The sequence below is a fragment of the Centroberyx affinis genome, unplaced genomic scaffold, assembly GCF_046629955.1.
Source record: "Centroberyx affinis isolate AG114_WGS23_722 - 3 ecotype Tasmania unplaced genomic scaffold, CSIRO-AGI_Caff_v1 ptg004016l_1, whole genome shotgun sequence".
Classification (NCBI taxonomy): domain Eukaryota; kingdom Metazoa; phylum Chordata; class Actinopteri; order Beryciformes; family Berycidae; genus Centroberyx; species Centroberyx affinis.
This window is the reverse complement of record NW_027281822.1, coordinates 86087-111044: the sequence shown is the minus strand read 5'-3', so window position 1 is coordinate 111044 and position 24958 is coordinate 86087. Positions and strand designations below refer to the sequence as shown.

At 42.3% G+C, this 24958-nt stretch overlaps 1 protein-coding gene across 9 annotated transcripts in view; it reads right to left on the bottom strand.

Annotated features, from left to right (window-relative positions):
- Positions 1-24402, bottom strand: part of tcf7 (transcription factor 7) — an 84852-nt gene extending 60450 nt beyond the window's left edge. For 8 of the 9 annotated variants that reach the window (XM_071542107.1, XM_071542110.1, XM_071542112.1 and 5 more), the window contains exons 1-3: positions 24017-24402; positions 23525-23594; positions 21290-21396 (exon numbers count right to left, since the gene is read on the bottom strand). In XM_071542107.1, coding sequence (XP_071398208.1) covers positions 21290-21396; positions 23525-23594; positions 24017-24199 — 360 coding nt within the window. In that variant the 5' untranslated portion in view covers positions 24200-24402. Of the gene's footprint in view, positions 1-21289; positions 21397-22032; positions 22173-23524; positions 23595-24016 lie in introns of those variants that run through there. The other variant, XM_071542115.1, reaches the window with a different exon arrangement.
- Positions 24403-24958: the final 556 nt, after the last annotated feature.

The window sequence follows — 24958 nt, the reverse complement described above, 5'->3', positions numbered from 1 at the left end:
CGGGTTTTACATTCATTGATTATTGTAGGTCCCACTGTTTTCTTCAAACGAAGGAAGGATGCCTCATCTTGGAATGAAACTCTTATTTTTTATTAAGTTAAGTGGCAGCAGAGAGTCTCCCGGGACATTTGGGGACTTTCTATCCCTTGTGGTGAAATTAACCAAAAGAAGAAAAAAAAAAAAAAATCAACAGTCTTCTCCCTAGTTTCCTCTAATCAAAACAGCATACCACTGACATGATGTTTAGCTAATGGATACTTAATTGAAACCAGTGTTCCCTGGGCTGGTTTGGGATTAATTTGACTCTGTGGGGAATCTGCTGGAGCCTGGATGGCACTCAGAGCCGCTCTGCTTGTTTGTGACAGCGACAGAGTTACAGCTTTCTTTAATTGGCGGCATTAAGACCGGAGACTTATTTTAAAAAGCAGAGATGGGGAGGAGACGGGTGTTGGACCGCAGTGTGTGGAGCGCCGGGGTCCTCTGGGGTCCTGACAATGGGTCGACTGTGCCTGCTGTAAATCTGCCGTTGTCTGGAGGGGAGATACGGCGAGGGGGCCGTAAAAACGCCACCGATGGAGCCTGTCTGTCTGTCTGTCTCTCTGACTGTCTGTCTGTCTGTCAGGAGAGAGCCCAGCCACTCCCATTCACATGGAAGGAAATCAAGTGCGGCGCCTACTCTACTCCGCACAAGAATTACAGTGTGACATCTCTAGCTTGCGATGATGGATGGGTCATTTCTTTGTACGCACATTTAACAAAAACAAATTATCATTCACTTTAAATTAACATCGACTTTTATTGTCTGTCTTCGTGAAGTCAGGCCAAGAGGGCATCATCTAGCCTAACTTTTGAGACTTTAAGAATCAGGATCAGAGTCACTTCTGCCATATTTGTGTTGGTGATGTTAATGCAGGAAAAACACGCTGATAACTGACATCAAATAGATTTAACTCGATACTACTAGATACAGACTTCCTACACATTTCTCATTTCAAAATTTCAGACTTCAATAGTAGCTGAGCAATATGTGAGCCAAGTTATTTTACATATTGGACTTTCCCATACTTTCTGGGCCTGTGCAGGAACCCTGAGGGACACCAGCACCCCACATTTAGTGCAAAGGGGACAATGCAGGACATAGATGATACAATAGAGAAAGTAGGGTGTGACTGATATGGGCTTTTGAAGGCTGATACTGATATTTATATTATAGCCGATATTTAACATGTTTAAATTTTACCATTTTCATGACAAAAAAAGCCTCTGAAACAGCATTGTGTCAGCATTGTGACTGGGATGCAATGGACACAAAAACTCTCCATTGAAACCCAGACTAATGAATTTCTTTTAAGATTAGCAGCTACTTAAATCCTCCTTAAAAAATAAACTAAAGCTTATTTTTAAAGGTAGGATGTCCCACCCACCTATTCAACGGTAGAAAAACTCTGGATAACATTACTACCTTTAAATGTAGGATTCATTTACAGGAAATCACTGAAAAATTAAATCAATATATAAAACGTGCAAAGAAAGTAAAATTTAAATTGCAGGTTTTCCAGACTGTTTTTATGTAGCTGTGGTCAGGGAGGAACCTCCATCACATCAGCCCAGCTGGCCAATATCAGAAAAGTCCAATATCGGTCTGATATATCGGTCTGACCCTACAAAACAGCTCCCACTATGTGCAAGCCAGCAAAACATTTCTCATATCTGCTCATCACACATCAGCTGTGGCTGCAGCTCTGTCAGTTCCACTGCCTACTTTTGGTTTCTTCTAACAAATCTACTTCCTGCTGCGTCCGGTCGAGGCTAAAAGTCAGCTTTGGGATTCGAATTCGTCCTGGATCTGCGTTCCTTTTCCTTGAGTGCGGAGGCGAAACGGTTAAAGGTGTTGTGAAGGTGTCAGAGTCTGTTTCAACTGAGGCTGTGGTTTGTTTTACCAGGTGCACAACGCGGTTACCGGCTTCTCATTGTTTACTGCTAACTCCCTTCCGCTGCTGCAGCATCTTCTTTTTCTTCAACTCTCTCTCTCTCTCTCTCTATCCATCTCTCTCTCTCTCTCTCTATCCATCTCTCTATCTATCCATCTATCTCTTTCTCTCTCTTGTCATCTCTTACCCCCCCCATCACCTCTTTTCCCTCTGGTCAGCCCAATCTCTGCCCCTCTGATAAATCAGATGATGTGAGAGTGAAAGAGTGTTTCTTTCGTTCTCTGCTTCCTGCCCACCCACCTCCTTCCTTTTATCTGCCTTCGCCGTTCATACAGTGTTTCCCACATACGTGTCCTGTACCGTTAGCATGTACAACACCCACATTGTTATACACACACACACACACGCACACACACACATGCACACCAACCACAGTACAGTGCACCATAGTACTCACATCACAGTTGCTCTAGTTTTACTTTGTTTGGCCCTGAAAATGCTCGCACAAGCTGATTTACCGCAATACCTTCACACACACACACACACATACACCCACACACACACACACACACACAACAGCAGAAACAGAGCATGCTTTATTAGCCCCAGTTTTGGGCGAGACTAAACATAAACAGTGCCGGTTGACGGTGACAACGGAGTTGCATTTGAATTTGCGTGAAAAAAAAGCCTTGCTTCACCTCCCTTGCCATCTTCTCTTAGCGTTTCACTCCTCCTTTTGACTCCTCTTCTTCTTCTCCTCCTCTGTCCCCTCCAGTGCCATCCCTCCCCGTTCCCTCAAGGCCGATCTCACGTTCTCGCCTCTTATTTCCACCATTGAAATCCTCACGCTATTATTGGAAGCAAGATTTCCTCCTTTCCCTCCCTCTCTCCCTCCCTCCCCCTCCACCCTATCTAAAGTCACGGTTACATTTTGTTGAAAAAGATAACAAAAAGTAATCGAATGATCAATCAAGCAGAGGCGTGCAACATTAAATGAACACACTCTACTATACTCAGATATCTCTAAAGTTAACTACCAAAGAAGAAGAGTCTGTTTCTGCTGCGGCTGCTGGTTTCCAGTTGGCTCCAGACGGTCGTAGGATGGAGGCCAGTGGGAAAAAACACACACCATAGCGTGCGTGTGTGTGTCTTTACGCGTGAGTTTTACATCTCTTGATGGCAAGGGGGTTTTCTATCTCCAGACAACAAAAAAGTTCCCAGGTCCAAAGGTGGGTATGGGTGTGTATAAAATATGCGTCTTTCCCTATTCAACAAAAGGGGAAAAACAAAAGTAGGAAATAAATTTGACGCATGGCCGAGCTCCCTTTGAGGAAACCTGTTGAAGAGGGAATTCCTCCCTCTCCCTTTTCTGGCTTAAAACACTCATTAACACACACACGCACACACATGCACACACACACAGTGCCAAAACATATTGGCTTACTGTAAAAAACACTGAGAGCTCAAGGAATGATACACACCTCTGGCAGTAACACACCACACTCACCTGGGACAAACAACAGACTCATTTTCCTCCTTCATTACTGTTGTTTAAAAAAAAAAGGTGCAACATGCAGCAATTTAACCTCATTTAATCATAACCACATTCATTTGAAGACATTGGTGTCATTATCATAAACAAATGAGACCATCACAGAGAAGAAGAACAAGAAGAAGAAGAAGAACAGCCTCTACACTGAATTTTTAGATCTGCTGGATCGCTTTACGGCACAAAATGAAAATATCAACCATAATTATGAAAATGGACTTTAGGGGCAGCAGGATGGATGTAGTGAGGAATACGAACGTCCTAAAACAGGAGGAACCAGGTTCAAGTCAGCTGCTGAAATGTTCTTAAGCAAGGCAGTCCTGCAGCTGAGCCTGACCTCTGACCTCCCTGTGGAGGGGGAGGGGGCAAACGAAAAGATAATTTCCATATGAGAACCAATAGGTATCCCATTATTATTATTATTTTCCAAGTATTTTGCAGCACTAAGCCACTAAAAGCAACAAACTGAATGGAGTAAAACACAGGAACCAGCAGAAATGTTGAGCCATAATCTGCAACTCTGTCTCTCTCTTTTTCCAACCTCTCTTCTTGTTTCTCTTTGTCTCCGAGAGAGTGACAAGGCTTTTATCTTCTGTCCAAACATGTTTTGAGTGTGGAGGTGATGTTGCTGTGTGGAGTGTGTGAATATATGTCAGAGGAAGAGGAAGGAGGAAGTGAAGAGGTACAGTACGCTTTATATGTGTGCAAGAGTGGGGTATTTATATCAGTGTGTTAACGGTGTGTGTGTTACATCGGTGTATATATGTGTGTGTGTGTGTGTGTGTGTGTGTGTGTGTGTATGGTAGTAGAGGTGGGTGGAGGGTGTGTATTTATATGTACTATATGTGTATTTGTCAGCGTATGAAGGCGGAGGCTGCTTCCTTCCCTCAGCAGATGAGTATCATATGGGAGTGGATTAGACTACTGTTTCTCTGTGTGTGCGTGTGTGTGTGTGTGTGTGTGTGTGTGTGTGTGTGTGTGATCACACCCATGTGTGCTGGGCTGCTTCATGCGGCTGTGGAGGCTCCAGCTGGTCTGGGCAGAGTCGTGGGTACGGGGGGTGGACCAGGGGCGGAGAGGGGGCGGGGGGGGAGCTGGGGTTTAACTGTAATTTACTAGACTATTTAAAAAACACTATTTTAATAACGTGCATATTAAAATTATTTGGCATGATAACGGCAGGCTGGGGAGGCTTGGGGGGGTGAGGCGTAGGGGTGTGTGTGTGTGTGTGTGTAAGGAGAGGTTATTATCACTTTTAAAAACACAATTACCGAATCATTACACCAAATACGGATGTTGTGATTCCCGCTGAAGAGCACATAATGATGAGAATCAATCCATCAAGCGATTTTCTTGTCTGTTTCTGAGTCAGTCATCCGGTGAGCCAGTCAGCTAATTACCACGTCAATCAGTCGCTCGCTCAACTAACCGGCCTGTCAGATAAGCCGGGCCAAAAAGTCAGTCAGCAAACCATAACTGCACCTCTCTCTCACTGCGCTGTAACACAACAGCCAGTCAGTCAGCGCACCGTGCCCCACAGTATCTTCTGGTTTCATCATAACAAGTCAACACAACAACAGAACAAGTCATTTTACGCTGCACAGCCAAAACACATGACTGCTGAAGAAAGACGGATAATTATTTTTGGCCCTTTCCTCATATTTGTGCTATTGGTTGAGCCTTTGCACCTCACTCCTCCCTATTTTTTTTTTATTTTGAATTGTGCACCTCCTACTTCTATTTGTTTCTGGGAATTTAAATTTTTGGCATTTAGCTGATTGAGCTCTTGTCCAGAGCGACTTACACAAGCAACAGCAGAATAAGCTTCAATTCCTAGATTGCAGACATTACAAGATACCAAAAGCAAGAAGGTCAAGGGTCACACACAGAGCCATAGCGCCCTAACAATATTCTTCTGACCCTGGAAAGATCATGTAAGACAGTGGTTCTCAACGTGGGGTCCGGGGACCACTGGGGGTCCTCGAGGGGATTCCAGGGGGTCCCCAGCAAATTGATGAGTTGTTAAACTTCACCATTATTTCCTTTAAAAGAAGTTAATGCAATGTAGAAGAATGACTATTTTGATCATAGTTTCACTGTTATCTCTCTACCTACTTTGCAGATAGTCATGGAGTTCTGGACAAAATCGTATCGAACAACAAAAATATTCTCAGATTTGGGTAAGAGAGACAAAATCTCATCAAATGGGGGGTCTGTGGCTCTAATGTGGACTAAATAAGGGGTCCTCGATGTGAAAAAGGTTGAGAATCACTGATGTAAGAGACAAGTGCTAGGAAAATAAATAAGAAAATAAAGAGCTAAGGAGGTTAAGTCAGTCACTAAGATGAAACGTATCGTTCTGTGAAGCTACAGCTGACTGTGAAATGACTGTTATTACACGGATGATGTGAAGAGGCCACAGTGGGACGAAGATGATGTTCCACTTTTAACCGGCTTGGACAACAAACAGCAGCCTTGGAACAAGATGGGAAGTTCCCACCTACTGAATAACAGACACACACACACACACACACACACACACGATGGGAAGTGCCATCCTACTCTACATCCACACTCAAAAATGCACACAAACACACACCGACACAACAAGATGGGAAGTTCCATTCTACTCTAGGAACAAACACACACACACACACACACACACACACACACACACCTCCATTTCTAGGGAGGAGAACGTAAACAGGTCGTAAAATTTCCTTAAAAAGGCAGAGATGAAAGAGGCAGAGCACATGGCAAATTGTCATCTACGATCACATATGGCAGCATACTATGTGTGTGTGTGTGTGTGTGTGTGTGTGTGTGTGTTTACGTGCGTGTGCTTCAACACGGTAGTTGTACTACGTGTGGTTGTGCCTGCAGGCTTATGAAATGTTAAGTCAACATTCAAGTCAACATGTTTTTGTCTTAATAGAGGGATATAAACAGTATGGAGGATTTTTTTATCTACATAATAATCATAATAAAATCCAACTGATCCAACTGATCCGCTGCTGGAAAACTGCTGCTGATGGATAAAAAATCTTTTTACTTGAATTGAGAGTTTACATTGTCTTCTATGTGCTGAGTAAGTGTCATGACCCTAAGATGCATGAGACAAATTCAAACTGCCACACTGTAAATTTTTCAAAAACACACGGTCAGCAAACAGCAAAAAATAATGTTGCCTTTCTAAAATCATCAAAAGATACAATCTTGCCGAGTTGCCATGGAGAGAACAAACTTCTAAAGAAAAAGAGAATAGAGACAATTTGACTGATGCTTAACACTGTGATCCATCCTTGTTTGGCAAGTAAACTTCTCGGATCTTTTTCCATCCTCTGTCCATTCTTTTATTTGGAATCATACTTTGGTCATTAGATATTAGATCAAACGCGACAGAAGAACCAATTTTGAGAGAGACCCGCTGTGAAGTTGCTGGAGTTGTTGTTCGGCATCGTTAGCTCCTCTGTCATCAGCTGCTGCAATGTCTCCACTTCATAAACTTCACAGTATATTGCAACTTTTATGTCAAACTTGTTGTAAATACAAGCGGAGGAGGATGTGGCCCCAGCTAAGCCCTGAACTTTCACACCAAACGGAGCAAAGTCTGATCTGACCCGGGTCTCAGCGCTGATCTTGACCCGGGTGGACACTTTTCACGCCGGGCGGTTGCCCTTGTGTGTTTCACAGGTCGACCGATTCTGGTATGAAAAAGGGGAACTAGAGAGGTGTCGAGGATCTCAACCTCAACCTCAACTCAACAGGGATTCAAAGACTCAGACCAGCTGGGAGCGAGGGACCCAACCTGCAGCTGCTCCAGTGAAGCCGCTCAGCTAAGGTTTCAAAATATATAAGTGGTTCATCTAAGGAAAGAGAGCGTTCGCCACTTCTTGTTGGCCGGCTTGATGTTTTTTTTTGGCTTTTTGTTTTGTTGTGCATAAACCTTTTGATAACTTCCTCCTATAAAACACAGCGGCCATTGTTTTTTCAGTGATTGACCACTTCACACCTACCATTCACATCTATTCAGACGACCTGGGGGGAGGGTCGTTCTGTTTTTTGAGCTACGCCTGAGTTCCGGCTGACTAGACCTGTGATTTCTGCTGATTCATGAATCTTAAAAATGAAAAAAAAATCATGAAGGAAAAATAGCTTATGTAGCCTGGTTTATTTTTGGAACTATTTCATGTGAGCAACCACATATTCATCCGCTGCACAGTGATTTTTTAGCTGTATGCAGTCTCCCATTGCCCAGCATATTCACTCCCTATGGAAACAAGAAAAGTAGTCCCTAGCTAGTTCAAAACAGTATTTTTATATCATATTTTGTGTCAGTTTTACCAATCTCAATTTTACCAAACAGTCTTGCTTATTTAAAACTGTATGCTATCTTTGCATCCTACTTTGTGTGAATTTTACCTTGGCCTCACATCGCTTAAGATTACTCACCATTTAGCTTTAGAGCTGCTACAAGTTCTCATTTTCCCACTTTTGCAGCAATGCTAGTCGCCTACTATCACTCAACACTGTGTATGCTAAAGCGTTAGCATGGAGCGATCTAGCAACGATCTACCAGGGGACACATGGATGATTTTGGTGTCTGTTTTTGACACTGAACAGGTTAAGTGGACCGATAAGCCAAACTATTCCTTTAAGAAAGAATCCAGCCAGATCTGATAAGCTTTTCCCCCAGCAGTTTCCATTTCTCACTGTGCTGCTGACAGCCTGACACTCAGTCAAAACAATAGAGAAATGCTCAGGATCTCTCACCTAAGACCCGCTCGCTCTTTTCTCACTATTCTCAACTGCTCAGACACATTCACCTCCCTCACCTCACCTCACTCCTTCGAGCACATTCACCAGTGACAGTCCTCTAGCATTATAATATCCCGTAATGTATTTTGTTGCCGCTCTGAAGGAACATTAAAGATACAAAAAAAAAACAAGAACAGTCCGAAAGCCTTTCAGTGCGCGCTAACACTTTCATCACAGTGTGGACAATTATTATTCCTGCGCTAACCAACACCTAAGACAGGACATCTACTGCCTGAGCTTTTCATGCACCTTTCATCTTTTACAAAGCACGCTTATAAACATATACAACACACATATACACACTGTTTTCACTTTCTTTCTCTCTCACACACTCTTTCTCTCTCTAGGAGTTTTTTCCCTTCATGCCGAATGTCCGGGGATCCAGACACACAGCAGACAGAGCAGAGGCTGTTTGTTGGATAACATGAATAATATTGTGTGTATATATAATGTGATAATATGTTGGCAGTGCTAAATCCCTGGATCCAATTATCTGACACTGACCTAATGACAAGCTTAATGAGCTCACAAAATTGATGAGACATTTTGGGGGATTTTTCTGCATCGAAATACAAGCCAAGACTCAGGAATTATTATGTTTGAAGATTCGATATTTGAACATTCAATAATTCACTGAGGCTTCTGAAACTTCATGAATCCAAAGGGCTGGATATAACGAAACTCATCTGTGAAAACTGCCTTTGACAGACTATAAATATATACAATATGTGTCAGTGGAAAATCAATGTGTATATTGTATATGTTGTGCATGATGTATATTGTGTAAAATCTGGTCTCTTAAGATTTTATTACATCCTTTTATGTCTGTATATTTAGTTGTATTTGTGATTTTTTTATGTGTTGTTCCACTTGATTTATTTTCCTTTTTCTGAAAATGTGCATGTGTGTGTATGTGCTCTGTGTGTGTGAGTGTTAGTGTCATATGTGTAGTGTAAACCCTTACTAATCTAAGGAGGTGGTGACACTGCTTTGTGAAAGTGTTCTACAGGATGATTATCTACAGTAATAAAGAGGAAATGAAACAAGGCTTTAATTCCCATAGGTCACATGATTTCTAAAAAAAAAAAAAAAAATGAAAATCACACACAGAGAGAGAGAGCACGAGAGAGAGAGAGAGAGAGAGAGACAGAGAGAGAGAGAGAGAGAGAGAGAGACAGAGAGCAGAAAACCAACTTGAAAATCATTTGGTATCCCACAAACACAACTGTAAACTTTTCAAGAATTGAAAAAAAAGGTTGCTTTTCCCATTGACATCCATGTTTGACATTTTAAATGGATTTTTCACGGTTTGTCTTGCACTCGAGGTCAAAACTAAAACATTTTCAAAACACTGGGGACAACGCCAGCTGGCAGCAACAGTTTAAAAAACTGAAGTTTGGAGGTTTTCGAATGATAGGAGAAGAGCCTCAGAACTGGATTAAAATGAGCTGAACTTTGTGTTACTTTTATAGAATATTAATGTGCTGTGTAATGAAGAAAAACAAGAGAAAGAAGTGCTGCTTGGTCAAAATGTGTCCAAACAGGTGCTCATTAGAGGATGTTTATCAATTAACAGCATTACTTTTTAAGTGCTGATAATTGCTGGAATTTGTAGTTTATACACAAAATCGTATCTAAATGGATCCCCAGTTAGAAAAAGCCATGGCACTCAGACTGCAAGCACACAAATTAAAAAGCATTTGTTATTATGGTACATAACTTAAAAACAAACAATGCTGGGACCCTTGTTTTTACCTATGTGGCCATAATAAAAAATGCTTTTTAATGTTGAGGACCTTGGCTCTTTTGAATTGGGAATCCATGTAGAAAAAAAAAAAACAATTCCAGCAAGTATCTCCACTTCTAGTGTCATTTAACATGCTGTAATAACTTTGAAATCCCTTCCTTACATGAGATGATTAGCTTGAAATTCTGGTGCTAATTTACTGGAATGAGAGAAAGACTGACAGACAGATAGACAGGGAGACAGACAGACAGACAGACAGACAGATAGATAGATAGAGAGGGAGACAGACAATACAGAGAGTTAGCTGCAGTTCCCCGCCAATGAACTTTGAAATGCTCCGCTGACCAAAGAGATGGGAGGGCAGGCAGGGTTCAACATGTTTACAGGTTGTTAGTGTGTGTGTGTGTGTGTGTGTGTGTGTGTGTGTGTGTGTGTGTGTGTGTGTGTGTGTGTGTGTGTGTGGCCCACTAACCTACAAACTTTTTGTTGTGTGTTTTGTTGTGACCAACAAATCTCCAAACCATGTGTGCAGTAGTAGATGGCCAACAAACCTGTAACCCTTATGTCAGATGTATGCGTGCATGTGTGTGTGTGTGTGTGTGTGAGTGTGTATAGGTGCGTGTGTGTGTGGGTGTGTGTGTGTGTGTGTGTGTGTGTGTGTGTGACCATACTGTAGTTGATTAACTACAGGCTGAGAATGCGTACATCTGGGAGGCCTGGCCAGCACCGCTACTATCCCGTCTCTGTCAACAGCGACACAGGAGAAACCCTGTTTGGTTTCACTCCACAGGCCAATGACTCACCTGGGTGCAACATCCCGCAACACACACACACACACACACACACACACACACACACACACACACACACACACACACACACACACACACACACACTTTGTAAAGACCTCACAGACAAACACTGGGGCCCAAACAAAGAGCGGCTTCTGGTCGAAACTTGTCCTCTTACGTCCTCCGTCTCCGTCTCTCCCCCTTCTTCTCTTATGAAAGCTTCAATAGTAAAAAGGGCCGGTCTAAACGCAGTGTGGCCACTCTCTCTCACTTTAATGGAAAGTGCTTAGTGAGATTAGACTTGACCCATGCCGTCAAAGCAGATACACAACTCTAAAACAGTTACAACAATCGCAAATAGCAGTCAAAATTGTTTTGTTTTTTTATCCGAATGAACAATTAATCTCCCTCAAAGTTTCCCAGTATTGGAAAAGCCTGTCTAAACTATATATGTATACATCTCCCTCCCTCTCTCTATCTTTCTCTCTCCATCTCTCATGAATGAAGAAGCCTTACATGAATCAAATAAGGCGATTCCTGCTCAACTCTCATTCCAAAACCCTCTCCCTTTTCCTCCACCACTCCTTCACCCCTATTTTCCCCTCCCTCCCTGTCTGTCTTGAGCGTCCCAGCAGTAAAACAGCCTGTACACACACCATACACAGGGAGAAGACAAACCCATAAAAAAAAAAAAACCTGTCAGACTCTCTGGAGCGGATGCTGCTGCTCCGCTCCTCCTTTCAAGGCAGCAAATTAGGGGGGAAAACACCAGGTATGTTTGATAAGTGTGCGTGTGTGCAAATATATGATAATTACGTGTTTTAACCTTTAAAAAAGTGCAACATGTCGCATTTTAACAAATAAAATCAGAGCCACGTTAATTTTGAGATATTAGCATAATTATCGTAAAACAAAGGAGACCATTGCTGAGAAGACTGGTAGCCTCTACTGGCCTTTACACTGCATTTTCACATCATGTGCTACCAGGTTGGATTTGGTGGGAAATCTGCTGTAATTGCTTTACAGCACAAAGGGACGTTGCTTTACGGCACAAAACAGGAAGAGGGTTGCTGTTCTTTTGGCAAAAATATACAGAAAACTATCAATGTATCAAAATCTCTTCCAACATGTTTAACCCTCTTCAGTAAAGCAAAAGAGCAACATGAAGCAGCAGGGTTTATGGGCAATGTGGTCTTAATTTTGAGAAACACTAGCATTAACAATACCAATCATCTCAACCATGGTCTCATTTGTTTACAGTAATTATACCAAAGTATCACAATTAATTTGACAATGATATATTGATGTTTAAAAATGCTACACATAGCACCTTTAATTAAGAAGGTACCATTACAGTTAAAAATCTGTTTTACCAAGAGAGCCTTGTCTGTGCTTGTGTGTGTATTACTGCCTGTCTGTATATAAGTCTGTGTGTGTGTGTGTGTGTATAGGGGGATGTTTTTGGTGCAAGTGTGTGCAAAAAAAAAAAATTGAATAAATAATATCAATCAAACCAACCCGCACTTCCTCTGCCAACACCTGTCTTTTACTCCTTTGCTGATTCCCCCTTCCCCTCCTTCTCTCTCTCTCTCTCTCTCTCCCTCCCCACCGGAAAGAAATAAGTGGATGAATAATTACAGGTATAAACACCTCGGGGCCATCCGACGGGGCTTTTTTCTCCTTCTGATATTCTTTTAAACATTTCCGCCTCTTGAAATAGTCTTCTGAACAGTTTCTCTTCAGGCACCTTCACGGCCCGCTACTTCAAAGCCGGGAGGGTGGCGAGGCCCCCTCTGATGGTCATTTGTATTTTAATCTACCCCCCACCCCCTTTACTCTCTCCATCATTCTCTCTTTACCTCTCTTTTTCTCTCATTCTCTTTAACCCTCCCTCTTTAAACTCTCTCTCTCTCTCTATTTATCTATCTTTATCCACATCTATTTTAACCTCTCTCTCTCATTTCCTGTCCCTCTTCAAAGCAACCGGTGCCTCACTCTAACCTCACTGACACACACACACACACAGATCAGTAAGTAATCAACAACAAACTCTCCCTATTCTCAAAGAAAGCGTTTGTGTTGCTTTGTGAAACTTAACGCTCATCCTAAATCAAGGTTCCCACACTCAGTTGCACGTCAAATTCAGGGACTTTTCAGTGACTTTCAAGGTCTCGTTTGGTGAAATTCAATGACTCAGACTTGGTCACTGGTCAAAATTAGACATCAGAGGCCTTGTTTTTTTACTCATGATCTTGTCAAGTCATGAAATCACTGTGAAACCATTAATTTTAAAACTGCTCTATCCACACTAATATCCATCAAAGGGTTTTCCTCAGGATGTGAAGTGTTAATACCAAGAAAATAAATCAAAAACTTTCAAAGGTTTTTTTTTTCAAGGCCCATGGGAAACCTGCTAAATGAACTATTAGCAACTTTGTTTAAAAAAAAAAAAAAATCCCTGTTACTTCTGCCTTTCACATTCATGTCCTTTGATGACTTTCACATCATATAGTGGTCTACTATCCGTGTCATTATCAATATATTCTAAAACAATAAACAAAATAATCAGAAGATCATCTAAGAACACGATCAATATGCAGCGACAGTGAGGAAACTCCTTGCTCTCTCTCGATCTCAACACAAAGAACAAGGATTTTAGACTTCGTACTATTTTGGTCGACTTTTCCACATTTGGCTGAGAGCCATGTGCAGTATCCCCCTCCTATCAGCTGCCTCATTTCACTCAGTAATCTCACACTTACACAGCAATAATCTCACACTTACACACATTGCAACAATGGCGAGTTAAGACTGCTTTTTTCTCCGTCCCATGGCCCTTGCCGCATGGGAAACTTGTAACTCCAATATTGGCTTTTTCCACGTTTTTCTTTTTACTTAAATTGATATCTGACATGATTCACATACAGAGTAAATTCCCTAAGTGATGCGCCTATGCAACCTGTTCAAAAACCGTCACACAATTTCCCAAATGCACGACCGTCAATCTGAATTTCCGTCGGACAGCGGCGTTCGCAGCCTTTAGTGAAAGCTGCTTTTCTTTTAAGGCCTCTTAAATCCGAGCGGCTGGGTCCTTATCGTAGGCAGTCAGAGGCAGGGAGGCCCCAGCGCTGCCTCATCCCAGCCCCTGGGTCTGCAGAGAGAGAGAGGGGGGGGGGGGGGATTAGGGAGGCCTAAACCCGTGTTGCTGCCATTGTTTACCAAGGGACTAGGGGGCAGGCTGAACAACCCCCCTGTCAACACCGCAACACAATGGGAAACAAGGAAGTGGCAAGATCCTAGAGACTCGCACACACACACACACACACACACACCGCTCCCTTGATCTAGGGGGGATCGACCTCGTAGTATTTGGGAGATAGAGGAGGGGGGGGGGGGAGAAAAGGGGAAGGGGAAGGGGAGGGGAGTGCAGTGACAACAGCGGCTATTTTTTGCATGAAAAAGTTTATGGGCTGAGGAAATTAAACTTTACACCCCAAAATAAAAGAAAGAACTGTTGTTGAAATGTCAAAAAAAAACTCACAAATAATGACTGTGTTTGTCTTTTAAATACTGGAAAAGGCAAGTGGGTTTTGGGGGTTTAAGAGAAGACAAACAAGCCGTCAACTTAAAGTGGGGGAAATATAGTTATGACTGCTGTTCCCTCGCATGATTTAGAAAATCTAACAACACCGGTTTGTACAGAAAGTAGGTCTACGAAAAGCCACGGAGGGACATTTTGCGAGCTGAGATATTTAAATTGTAAAATTCAAAACAGACTGCAGCGTGGCCTTTCTACCGTTAATGCCGTCCCTTTTAAAACTCCCCCCCCCCCCCCCCTCCTGCCTCCCCTCCCTCCCTCCCTCCCTCCCCCCCCCCGCCAACCTTTCCCAAACATGCAAGCGTCTCCCCACTCCCTTCCTGTCAATTTTCAATTTTAGTCTGTGAAATGAAACAGCAGAATGAGCAGGAAATTCCCCCAAATGATTAGATTGTTCTTCTCAAACTGAGCTGTTAGCCGCTGCCATGTACATTCCAATGACTAAGCTTATATGCAGTTAAATAGCACCTTAAAATCTACTTATTTCGTCTTATTCCAAACAAACTAATCAATACAGTAGATGTGTTTCAGTCAGACTGGATGTACAGTCCAGTCATAGCCACCTATAGTCACCAAGCAGGAAAGTGTTCAGTGACGGTGTGCTGTCTTCAGAGTTTGTTGACGTCTTCGTTCGACCACAGCTTCCACATCACAGAGAGTTTCACAGCCTCTCTGACTGAGTGAATATATTTTCACGCAAGCTGAATATCGGATATTAGGCTCGACTCCCTCAGCCTCCCTCACCGGCCGTCTCGCAGTACAGCCGGAAAAACTGTCCAAACAATTAATCGATTGTTCATTTAGTCCATCGGGAGCTTCATTACCGCTTGTCACGTGCAGAAGTTGATTCGGGGTTTTTTTTTTTTTGTTTTTTTTTCAAACTTTCAGAGACAACATTTGCTTCGCTGGAAACAAGTAAAAGCTGCTCTAAATGCAAACTTATAACTCTCCAAACAAATTAAACAATGATGATGAACACTGCACTCCTACAAAAGCCTTTGATAAAAGTTGTATAAAAAGCTGACAAAGATGAAAATAATACATTAATTTAGCAACTATAATGCTTGATAACCAAAATCTGGAGTGAATGCTGCACATCCCTCAGACTCTTCTTCATCCCTCCTTTCTCTCTTTTCCCAGCTCCCCTCTCTCTTTTCGCTCTTGTCATCTATTCTCATTCCCTGTCCTCCCTTCCTAGGAAAAATCCCTTTACAGGCAATCCCCAAGCAAAACTAATAGTAATTTAATAAGAATGTGTTACTTTGCTACAAATCTACATAGGGAAATTTGTCTTTTTCTCTGCCTACAGGGAGGTCAGAGGTCAGCAGGGCAGACGCTTGCCGACACAGAGGCTTCAAACAGGTCCTCCGGCTGAACGGCGATTTCCCTGCTCACCCAAAAGTCACCCTGCAGCCCAAAAGCAAGGCATCCTGGGAGCAACAATCATCACCTTTGTCACTTTTCATCCCCACTATGTCGTAAAATAATCTCAAAGAGTAAAAAAAAACTTAGGTAGAAAGAGAGAGCTGGTTTGGAACAGATAGATGCAGGAACGAGGCAAAATGATGAAAACAAGATGGACAACCAACTAAAAAGGAGAGAAAAAAAGAGATGGACAGATGGGAAAAGCACAGAGCAAAGAGAGAGAGTGAGAGCAGAAGAGAGAGAGGGAAAGATGGGAGGATGAGGAAGGAAAAAAAATACTCTGGTTTTCAGCGACAATCTTCCCTCCGCTGGGGTTTGACTCCTCGAGACGACAAAGACGGCCTCTGGTGCTGATCCCTTCAAAAACACTGTCTGCTGGTAATCCACAGCTTTATACACACACACACACACACTCTCAGCACCACAAACCCTGGTTACACACACATACACTCCATACAACAAACATGAACACACAAAACACACCATGAATCCAAGATACACACACAAGCCCAGGGCAACAAACTTGAGGAGGAAACACGCATGCAAAGACAAACATGCAAAACATGCCAAAACCTTAGATACATACGCGTTACCCGGCATAACAAACTTGAGGAACAACCACACACACACACAGCTACTCACACACACACACAAAATATACACACAAACACTGGCTTACACACTCTCCGGATAAAGCTTTATCCAAAGACAACAAGCTAAGGGAGTTCAGTCCGATCTGTGAATCCCACAAATCTCCTTCTTTGGCCAATTTCTCTAAAAGGACAGCTGATATCTATATTAATATAACAAGAGAGCAATTCACTTCCAAGTGCTGTAATAGGAGAATTATCTGCTGCCTCGGATTAGGAGGGAACACGCTTTGCACCAGCCTCTCCACTGTTCAGTCCCTTTGTAAAAAAAAAAAGACTTCTCAACAGAGATTAGAAGTAGTTTTTTTTTATGTGAGATTCTTTTGAAGAGTTGCTAACATTAATACCATAATAATAAGGGGTGCGATTTAATCGTCTGGAGGGGAGAAGAATCCCCTAATTAGACAATCTGGTTAGCGACGTCTTTGAACTTGGTGAAGAAGAACATGTAAATCTTTTCTGAACCAAAAAAAAATAAAAAAAAATGCTTTGGTTCTTTTTCTTTTTTTTTCCTCCCTCTTTGCTCCTATTCTGTGAAACACAATCCGACCCCCGACAGAGGAATCAATGTCATTTTTTACAAGGACGTTCACAACGTTCAGACAAAAGTTTGACATGACAAAGATATCATTCGAGGCTTGTTTCCGGGAGGACGGCACACAAATCGACACAAAATATATTCCCCCCTCCGAACACAGCGATGATTAAAATAAAACAATGGCAGGAACAAAGTAAAAAAACAAAAAAAAACAACAAAATGTGCCTCCTTTAGAGAAAACTATGGAAATAATAGATTAGGCTTCAACGAGAGAGATAAACCCACACAGTCCGCCTGGGGGAGAGGAGGGAAGGGCAGACAGACAGAGAGAAACATTAGATTTGATATTTGCATTTTAGTCATTTAGCTGATGCTCTTACAATGAGTGCAACGGTAGATTAAAGGAATACACCCAATACACACAAGTTTTTGGGAGATTGGCCTGTTGGTCAATTTGCCTGTTAAGTGATGAAAAGATAGACAGCTAGAAGGGCACTCGGAGAGCGCAGACCTCCGCCATGGTTCGTGCTATTATTGCTTGTTTGTAAGTCAGATCCAGATCCACTCCAAAATTGAATGGGTTCTTCCTTGGCCCATGCTACACCTTTCCACCAAGTTTCATGAAAATTGGGCCAGTAGTTTTTCCGTAATCCTGCTAACAGACAAACAAACAAAGGGCACCAAAAACATAGGAGGTAACAAAATCATCCATGTGTCCCCAGTAGATTGTTTGCTGCTGTGCCCCAATGCTAACACTTTAGCATAGAGTATGTTGAGTGATAGTAGGCGACTAGCATTATCTCAGAAGTGAGAAAACGAGAATTTACAGCAGCACTAAATTTAAATGGTGAGTAATCTCACATGATATGCAGCTAATTCTGGCAGTTTTGTGTAGGAGATTGGTACAATTTAGGTAAATAAGGTTCTATTTTGAACTAGCAGGGACTACTTTTCCTGTTTCCATAGGAAGTGAATGTGCTGGGCGATGAGAGACTGTGTGCAGCTAATAATCACTACGCAGCGGATGAATACGTGGTTGCCAGAAATAGTTCCAAAAATAAACCCGGCTACATCAGCTATATTGAGTTGATGATATTTCATTTATAAAATTAATGAATCTACAGTCCATATTAATACAAAACAGTAACACATTTTTATTACTAAAAAGGTCAGTTTTGTTACTTTGGATAATGCAAGTCGCCTACTATCACTCAACATAGTTTATGCTAAAGCGTTAGCATGGCGCACTGGAGCTAATGACACATGGATGATTTTGGTGTCTATGTTCTCATCACTGAACAGGTAAGTTGACCAACAAGTTGGCCAATCTCCCAAAAACTTGATGTATTCGGTGAATTGGCAACATTACAAGCAACCAGCAGTAAGAACACACACACACAGACAGAGACATAACTCTTCACATATAAACACCACAACATAAAGCAAAACACTACACAGCTCTTTTTTTTCCCTTCTTCTTTCTGTCAGTCTCCCAGACCTGTAGTTTCCCATCTGTCCCCTCCATCCATAATCACACACACACACACACACACACACACACACACACCCCCCCACCAAACCCACCCACCCATCCACCATCCTCAGCCCTTTCAAGTGGCAGGTAGATGGGGCCTGACACGCCGCTACCGCCTCGCTACCAGAGGGCTAATTACAAGGGAAGCGGCAACAAGTGAGCATTGTGTGGAGTCTCCAAGACACACAGGGAAAGAAAGTGCTCTTTATCTCGCGCAGCACCCCCCCCCACACACACACCCCCCTCCCCTCCCTCCATATACACAAAACAATCTCTGAGAAGCTTTGCGGTCGGCACTCCAGGAGAAGAGAAGAGAAGAGAAGAGAAGAGAAGAGAAGAGAAGAGAAGAGAAGAGAAGAGAAGAGAAGAGAAGAGAAGAGAAGAGAAAGAGAAAGAAGTGGAAACAGGAGATTCGGGTGTTAAGAGGAAGGCGAAAAAGAAGTGGAGACACACCGATGAGCGAGACATACCATTACACTTGTTCACTGTGTTTGTCTAACACAACGCCGGATGTGCTGCGTTGTGCAGTGACAAGTATAAAGAGGCTGCCAAGGTAATGTTTGAGGAAATACGAGTTCGCTGCCATCGTAATAGGAGTTTGCTCAACGATATTCCAAAAAATAAAATAAATAAATCACACTGTAGGTTTGTGAATAGCAGACGTAAAATGGGAGATTACCAGTGATCCACACCCAGAAACATGGCAGCTACATATGCTGTGTGTGTACGTGCCCTGTCACACACACACACACACACACACACAAACACACCTTTCAGAGTAAAAAGGGAGGCCCCTAAAAGTGGAGTTGCTATTGTGTCTTTCCAAGTAAAAAAAAAAAAAAAATAGAAAAAAAGAAAGCACCTCAAAGCCTGCTTTTTTTTCAACTCAAATGGGACTCCAGTATTTTTGAGGAAACAGTGTAAAAAAAACAAAACACACACACAAACACACATAGAAACTAACGTGTTATTAGTAAAAAAAAAAATCACTTTTCTGTCCTGAATCACAACATAGATTTTGTGATACAGCAAATTCCTAATTGGTCGTGCCGCATGTTAGATTAGCCTATATGTGATCTTACAAACAAACATCTCTGCTGTTTAGCAACGTCTTGTCTACGAGAGCAGGGGGCTAATTGAAGAAACAGGATTACGCAGCCTGTGGAAAATGAATTAGGCACAACTGCTGACGTTCAGGAGTAATTAGTCAACCTATACTTGGATATTGGTTCTTATGGATGTCTTGAAGGGATTTTCTGATTAATTTTTTAGGGCTGTCTGGCTGGCTGAGTGATACTGCTTCTCGAAATCCCTCCACGAGCCTTTTCTGATGTTTGTTTCAGCAGCTATTTAGACGGCAACAAACCTCTTGTCATTCACGCCTGGTGCGAACAGATGGAAAACTTTATGCAAAACGCCCGGCGATGACGACATCAATCATATTCCAACTTTCAGTAAAAAGGCGTAAACAAAAACAAGCTCTTTTTTTCCTGCTTTCCCTCGTGAGTCTGCGGCGCTTTGATTTTATTTAGCTCTGTTTTAAATACCGTTTCATTTTATGAGGGGGAGAGAGAGAAAAAAAACAAAAAAAACGGGACAGTTCAAAGCCAAATCGGAAAACACATGTAAAGTTTGTGACTTGATTTGCAGCGCTGCGACTGTGATCTTACTTCGCCCGTGCCTTTCCTTGTCGTCGTGACAACACCGAACTTCGCGGTGTCAAATTACAGGCACGTGTTCATGTGCCGTTCTGAAATAAAGTGATTCTCGTTCTGCTGTGTGGTTCGCACAGAAGAAGGAAGTGTTTTCTGGGTGGAAAGGAGGCGTACACCATGTAATCACCATGGATCTCTGGCCTCACCTCCTCTTTTGTCTCGTCTTTCCATTCAAGTCTCCATCATATGTTACTGTATCAAATAAAATCATGAATGTCCTGCAGTGACTCTTATCAAAAAAAAGAGGAAAAAGGGAGACAGAGCTGTTTGCAGCCATGTGAGCGTCAAAAGTCTGAGATCAATCCACTTTCAATTCAATCAACTGAAAAGCTGCAATTTAACAACAGAAGACGTTTATCTCCAATCGGTATACAGTGATACAAAGGCTGTTTTTGCAAGAGGTAAAATGTCTAAGTAGTGTAGGTAAGGTCAAAGCACAGCAGAGAGTATCTAATGGTTTTTAGGGTGAAGGTAAAGGTAGAGTGGACTTAGCGAGAAAAACCTAGGCACTAACCCGCAAGACAACACACAAAAAAAACATGAAAATAATGAGGAAAGGGCAGAAAAAACAGGGAATACCCAGGAGAAATGTGCATACTTGTGTCCAAAAAGACCTGAAATATCGCCTCCATACCCTGCCTGTTATCTCTCCCATTCAAATTCTGGCTATTAACGACACATTAGCTACCAGCCAGGGGGGCCAGCAGGCTTCAGCTCACAGCATTTCCATGTCTGACTGTGTGTTTTCAGTGTTTTCCTCTGCTGTATTCATGCAGCAGTGGCGGGCTGCTACAGCACGAGCATCGCCACACACCCAAGTAATAGTTTGCACCGGAAGCAACAGGAGGATTCAAACAGGGGGACGGATATGGAATCACAAGGATAAGTCACAACTCCTACAAGAAACCAGCATTGAGAACCGCAGGGTTTTTTTTTTGAGCCGTGAGGAGTGCGGCGGTGCAGCGACGGTTAAAAGTTTGGATGTGGACTTACAGATGGCGACACGGAGCTGTTGGGGAGGTAGGGGTCGGGCAGCATCAGGAAGGGATAGCCCGGGTACGTGGGCGTCTTGTACATGCCTCCATCTTGCTGCTTCGACACTGGGGTCAGACAAAAAAAAAAAAAACACATTAGAGACAAGAATTGGTACTATAATAACTTCAATGATATTCAACTGGGAGCTTTATTTTCACGTCAGAGCTCATTTTGTAGGCGATATTGAGAAAAAAATCAAATATGACAATATTTTAGACCGAATACCTCGATATTGATAATGTGACGATATTTGGTGGATGAGTATTTGTGTTTTCATTAGTTATTTACACAAAATTAGTAATGATCATGAGTAATCAGAAATATGTAATCAGTAATAAGTAATGTGGATATAACGCAGCCCTTACGACCAGGAAAAAGTAACATTTAAGTTATTTCACAACATTACAATAACTAAAATCCCAGACGATATCTAGTCTCATATCACGATATTTATAGGTGTCACTGTTTTCCTCATTTGCGATACGAAACTCTTGAGACAGTTTCTGAGAAGAAGATACCCAGCAGAGCCTACACCTGCCCAATATGATCAACAAATTAGTTTTTAAATTAGATTTAACTGAAAGTTGCTTGAAACACAAGTTGCTCGTGCGAGTGCAGAGAAGAACAACAGCTAAAAGGATGAAACGCTGAGCGAACCCTCTGGAGGATTCACAAAATACACAGAAAAATCAGATACTTACTCCCACGGTGGCGCTAAAACTTTAAGCTGTGTGGTTCAGAACAAAAAAAAATAAAACCTTTGAGATCCCAAATAAAAAGTACAAACGAAGTAGGTCAACTATTTACAAGTGTTCTAGTTGCTAGATGTAGTTGTATCCTGATATGAGCACAGACTATCACACTTTAGACAAAAGCGTGACAACTGTCACCTGGGCGAGAGGCGTGATCTCCTGTAGCCTATGTGCTAATTTGTCACTCGCCACCACCCATATTAAGCATCACAGGCCTCTCAATGGGTCAACTGTAACTAGGTTATAGACACACACACACACATACATACACACACACACACACACACACACACACACTGAACTTTTCTGCTCAAGTCTAGTCCCAAGTCACTGCTATTCTTTCCATAAGTCCCAAAGCACCAGAGTGACAGACGACTAAATAACATCACTGTGATTCAGAGTGGTTTATTATTTTTTTAATCTGTAAGTTTCACTTTTTGCACTTCTTCACGTAAAAGACCCCCAGATAGACTCGCTTTAAACCGCAAAACCCACATTTGATAAGTTTTGATCTGAGGAACGCCATCGGAGAAGATTTTTTTACTTTTTAGATATGACTTTGTACAGAGTTATACCAGTGTGTTTACTGTAGGTGGGGGAGTTAACAGTGGGGACAGTGAAACTTGTGATTAAAACAGTCGGCCTAATACATTCTCTAACTATCGCTTCTTCTGGGAAGAGAAATAAAAGTGAAATTAAACTATTCCTCATCTGGCTGGGAACCCCTGAAACCCCCTTCAAGCACCCTGGTTGACCTCACCATGGGAAACTCTAGCAGGAGCTACACTGCAAAAAAAAAAAAAGTAACTTTGTCCTGTATTCAGTCTGAAAAGCTTGTTTTCTACCAGTGGGGTGAGATAATGTCACTTGTTTCCAATGCAGTTTCACTTGTTTTCATATTTTTCTTCAAACAAGACGCAAAATGATCACTCCACTTGAATCAAAACTCAATCCAGGAAAATGCTGATTTGTTTGCTGAGTTGATTTGCATTGTAACACAGGTGAAAGTGTCACTCCAATGCAAGTTTTTAAAGAAATTCAAGACTTCACACTAACCCCCCAAATAACTTGACAAGACAGATCACTCCACTTGATTCAAGAATATGACCTGAAACAAGTTGATTTGCACTGGAAAAAGTGAAATTATCTCACCCCAATGACATTTTTTTTTTTAAAGAAAACTGAAAATTTAAGACTCCACAGGACCCTAAATAACTTGTCCAGATTGGAAATTTTTTTGCAGTGTGCACCTGAAACAACTCTTGGAAGTCCGCTTTAATGCCATAAAAAGCAACACGCGTCGTGATTGAAACGCATGACCAAAAAGACTCAATGAAGGTTTATCACTTCAGCTCTTTCTGTGAGAGCATTTAACCGGATGATATAGAGTGTGTGTGAGTGTGTGTGTGTGTGTGTGATTTTCTGGTGTGTGTTTTCTTACCACCGTCAAGATGCTCCCGGTGTTTATCCGGGAAGCCCCTCTGGTCGCCCTGCTGTCCCCGTCTGACCGCCTGCAGGGGACCGACAACAAACATGGGGTTAACATCCGCAAAATAAGCACAAACCGAGACTAAAAACAGCAATAAACCTGGACGGAACAATCACTATGACAACCCTAAAGTGGCGTAAAGCGTGCCTATGGTGCCCGATAGTGAGTTTACAGTAACCTTATCGTACTTTATGGCATTTTTTGTCACGTCTCCTATGATATCCCTATAGTATTCCTATGGTAAAACCTAAGGTACTCGTGTGGGAATTCACTATGGGATTACTGTGGCTCGTTAAAGGCGCATTTTCATTTAATTTCATTCAACCCTTATCAACAGTGTGTAGGATAAAACAAGCTTTCTCTCTCATACATACACACACACACACACTCTCACACTCTCTCTCACACACACACACATTCATACACACACACCGTGCTACCTACCGCTGCGTTCGGACTTTGATTTATTTCCGACTCGTTCACCAGAGAAGACTTGAGGTCGGCCAGGTCTCTCTCCGTGAAAGCGTTTTCTTGTATTTTCTCCTCTTGCTCTCCTTCGTCTTTGAACGCTATCATCTCATCATTCGCTCCCAGGTCGTCCCCGCCGCCGCTGCTGAGCTGAGGCATTTTACTCTCCCAGTAATGTTAAAAAAATAAAAAAAAAATAACAGCAACAACAGTATAAATAAAGAAAAAAAAAGAAGAAGAATCAGCGGGTTTCTCAAGGGGAACTTTCTGTTAAATCTCCTCAGTTCGTTTGGGGAGGGGGGCGCCTCCAAAGTACAGAACAAAAAAAAAAAAAAAAGTTGCGATGTGTTGTCCCCCAGCAGGTTGATAGAGGACTAATGTTTCCCTACAGCAGCAAACAGCTCATTTGAGCCCAAAGACAAGGCGAGGACATCAAAGGGCGCCGACCGGATGATTGACAGGTCCGATGACTTGTTGGGGGGTTGTACGATTGTTTCAGCAGAGGGCTGAGACTCTTAAAGAGACATCGCCTCCCCGAGCTGAACGGGCATTATTCATGACTTCCAGGGGCGTGTTCACACTTTTCAGGGGCGTCGATTCACGGCAGAGTCCCCCCGCCTACCCCGCCCCCCCCCCCCCCCTACCCCCCTTTCCCCTGCCTGTATCTGATATGTTTTTGCCACCAAAACTTCCCAAAAGTCAAACGTCAAGCTTGCTTTGACTGAATTTCTGGGTCACAAACTGGAAATTTGTTTAGTCAAAGTGGAGGTAGGGCTGCATGGTTAATGGCAAAAATGATAATCTGGATTATCTTGCTAATTATTATAATCACTATTATTAATCATGATTATGTGTCTCTGTTTCAGGAAACACAATAGGGCAATGTCTTCTGGCACACAGGAAATGATGCATTTTATG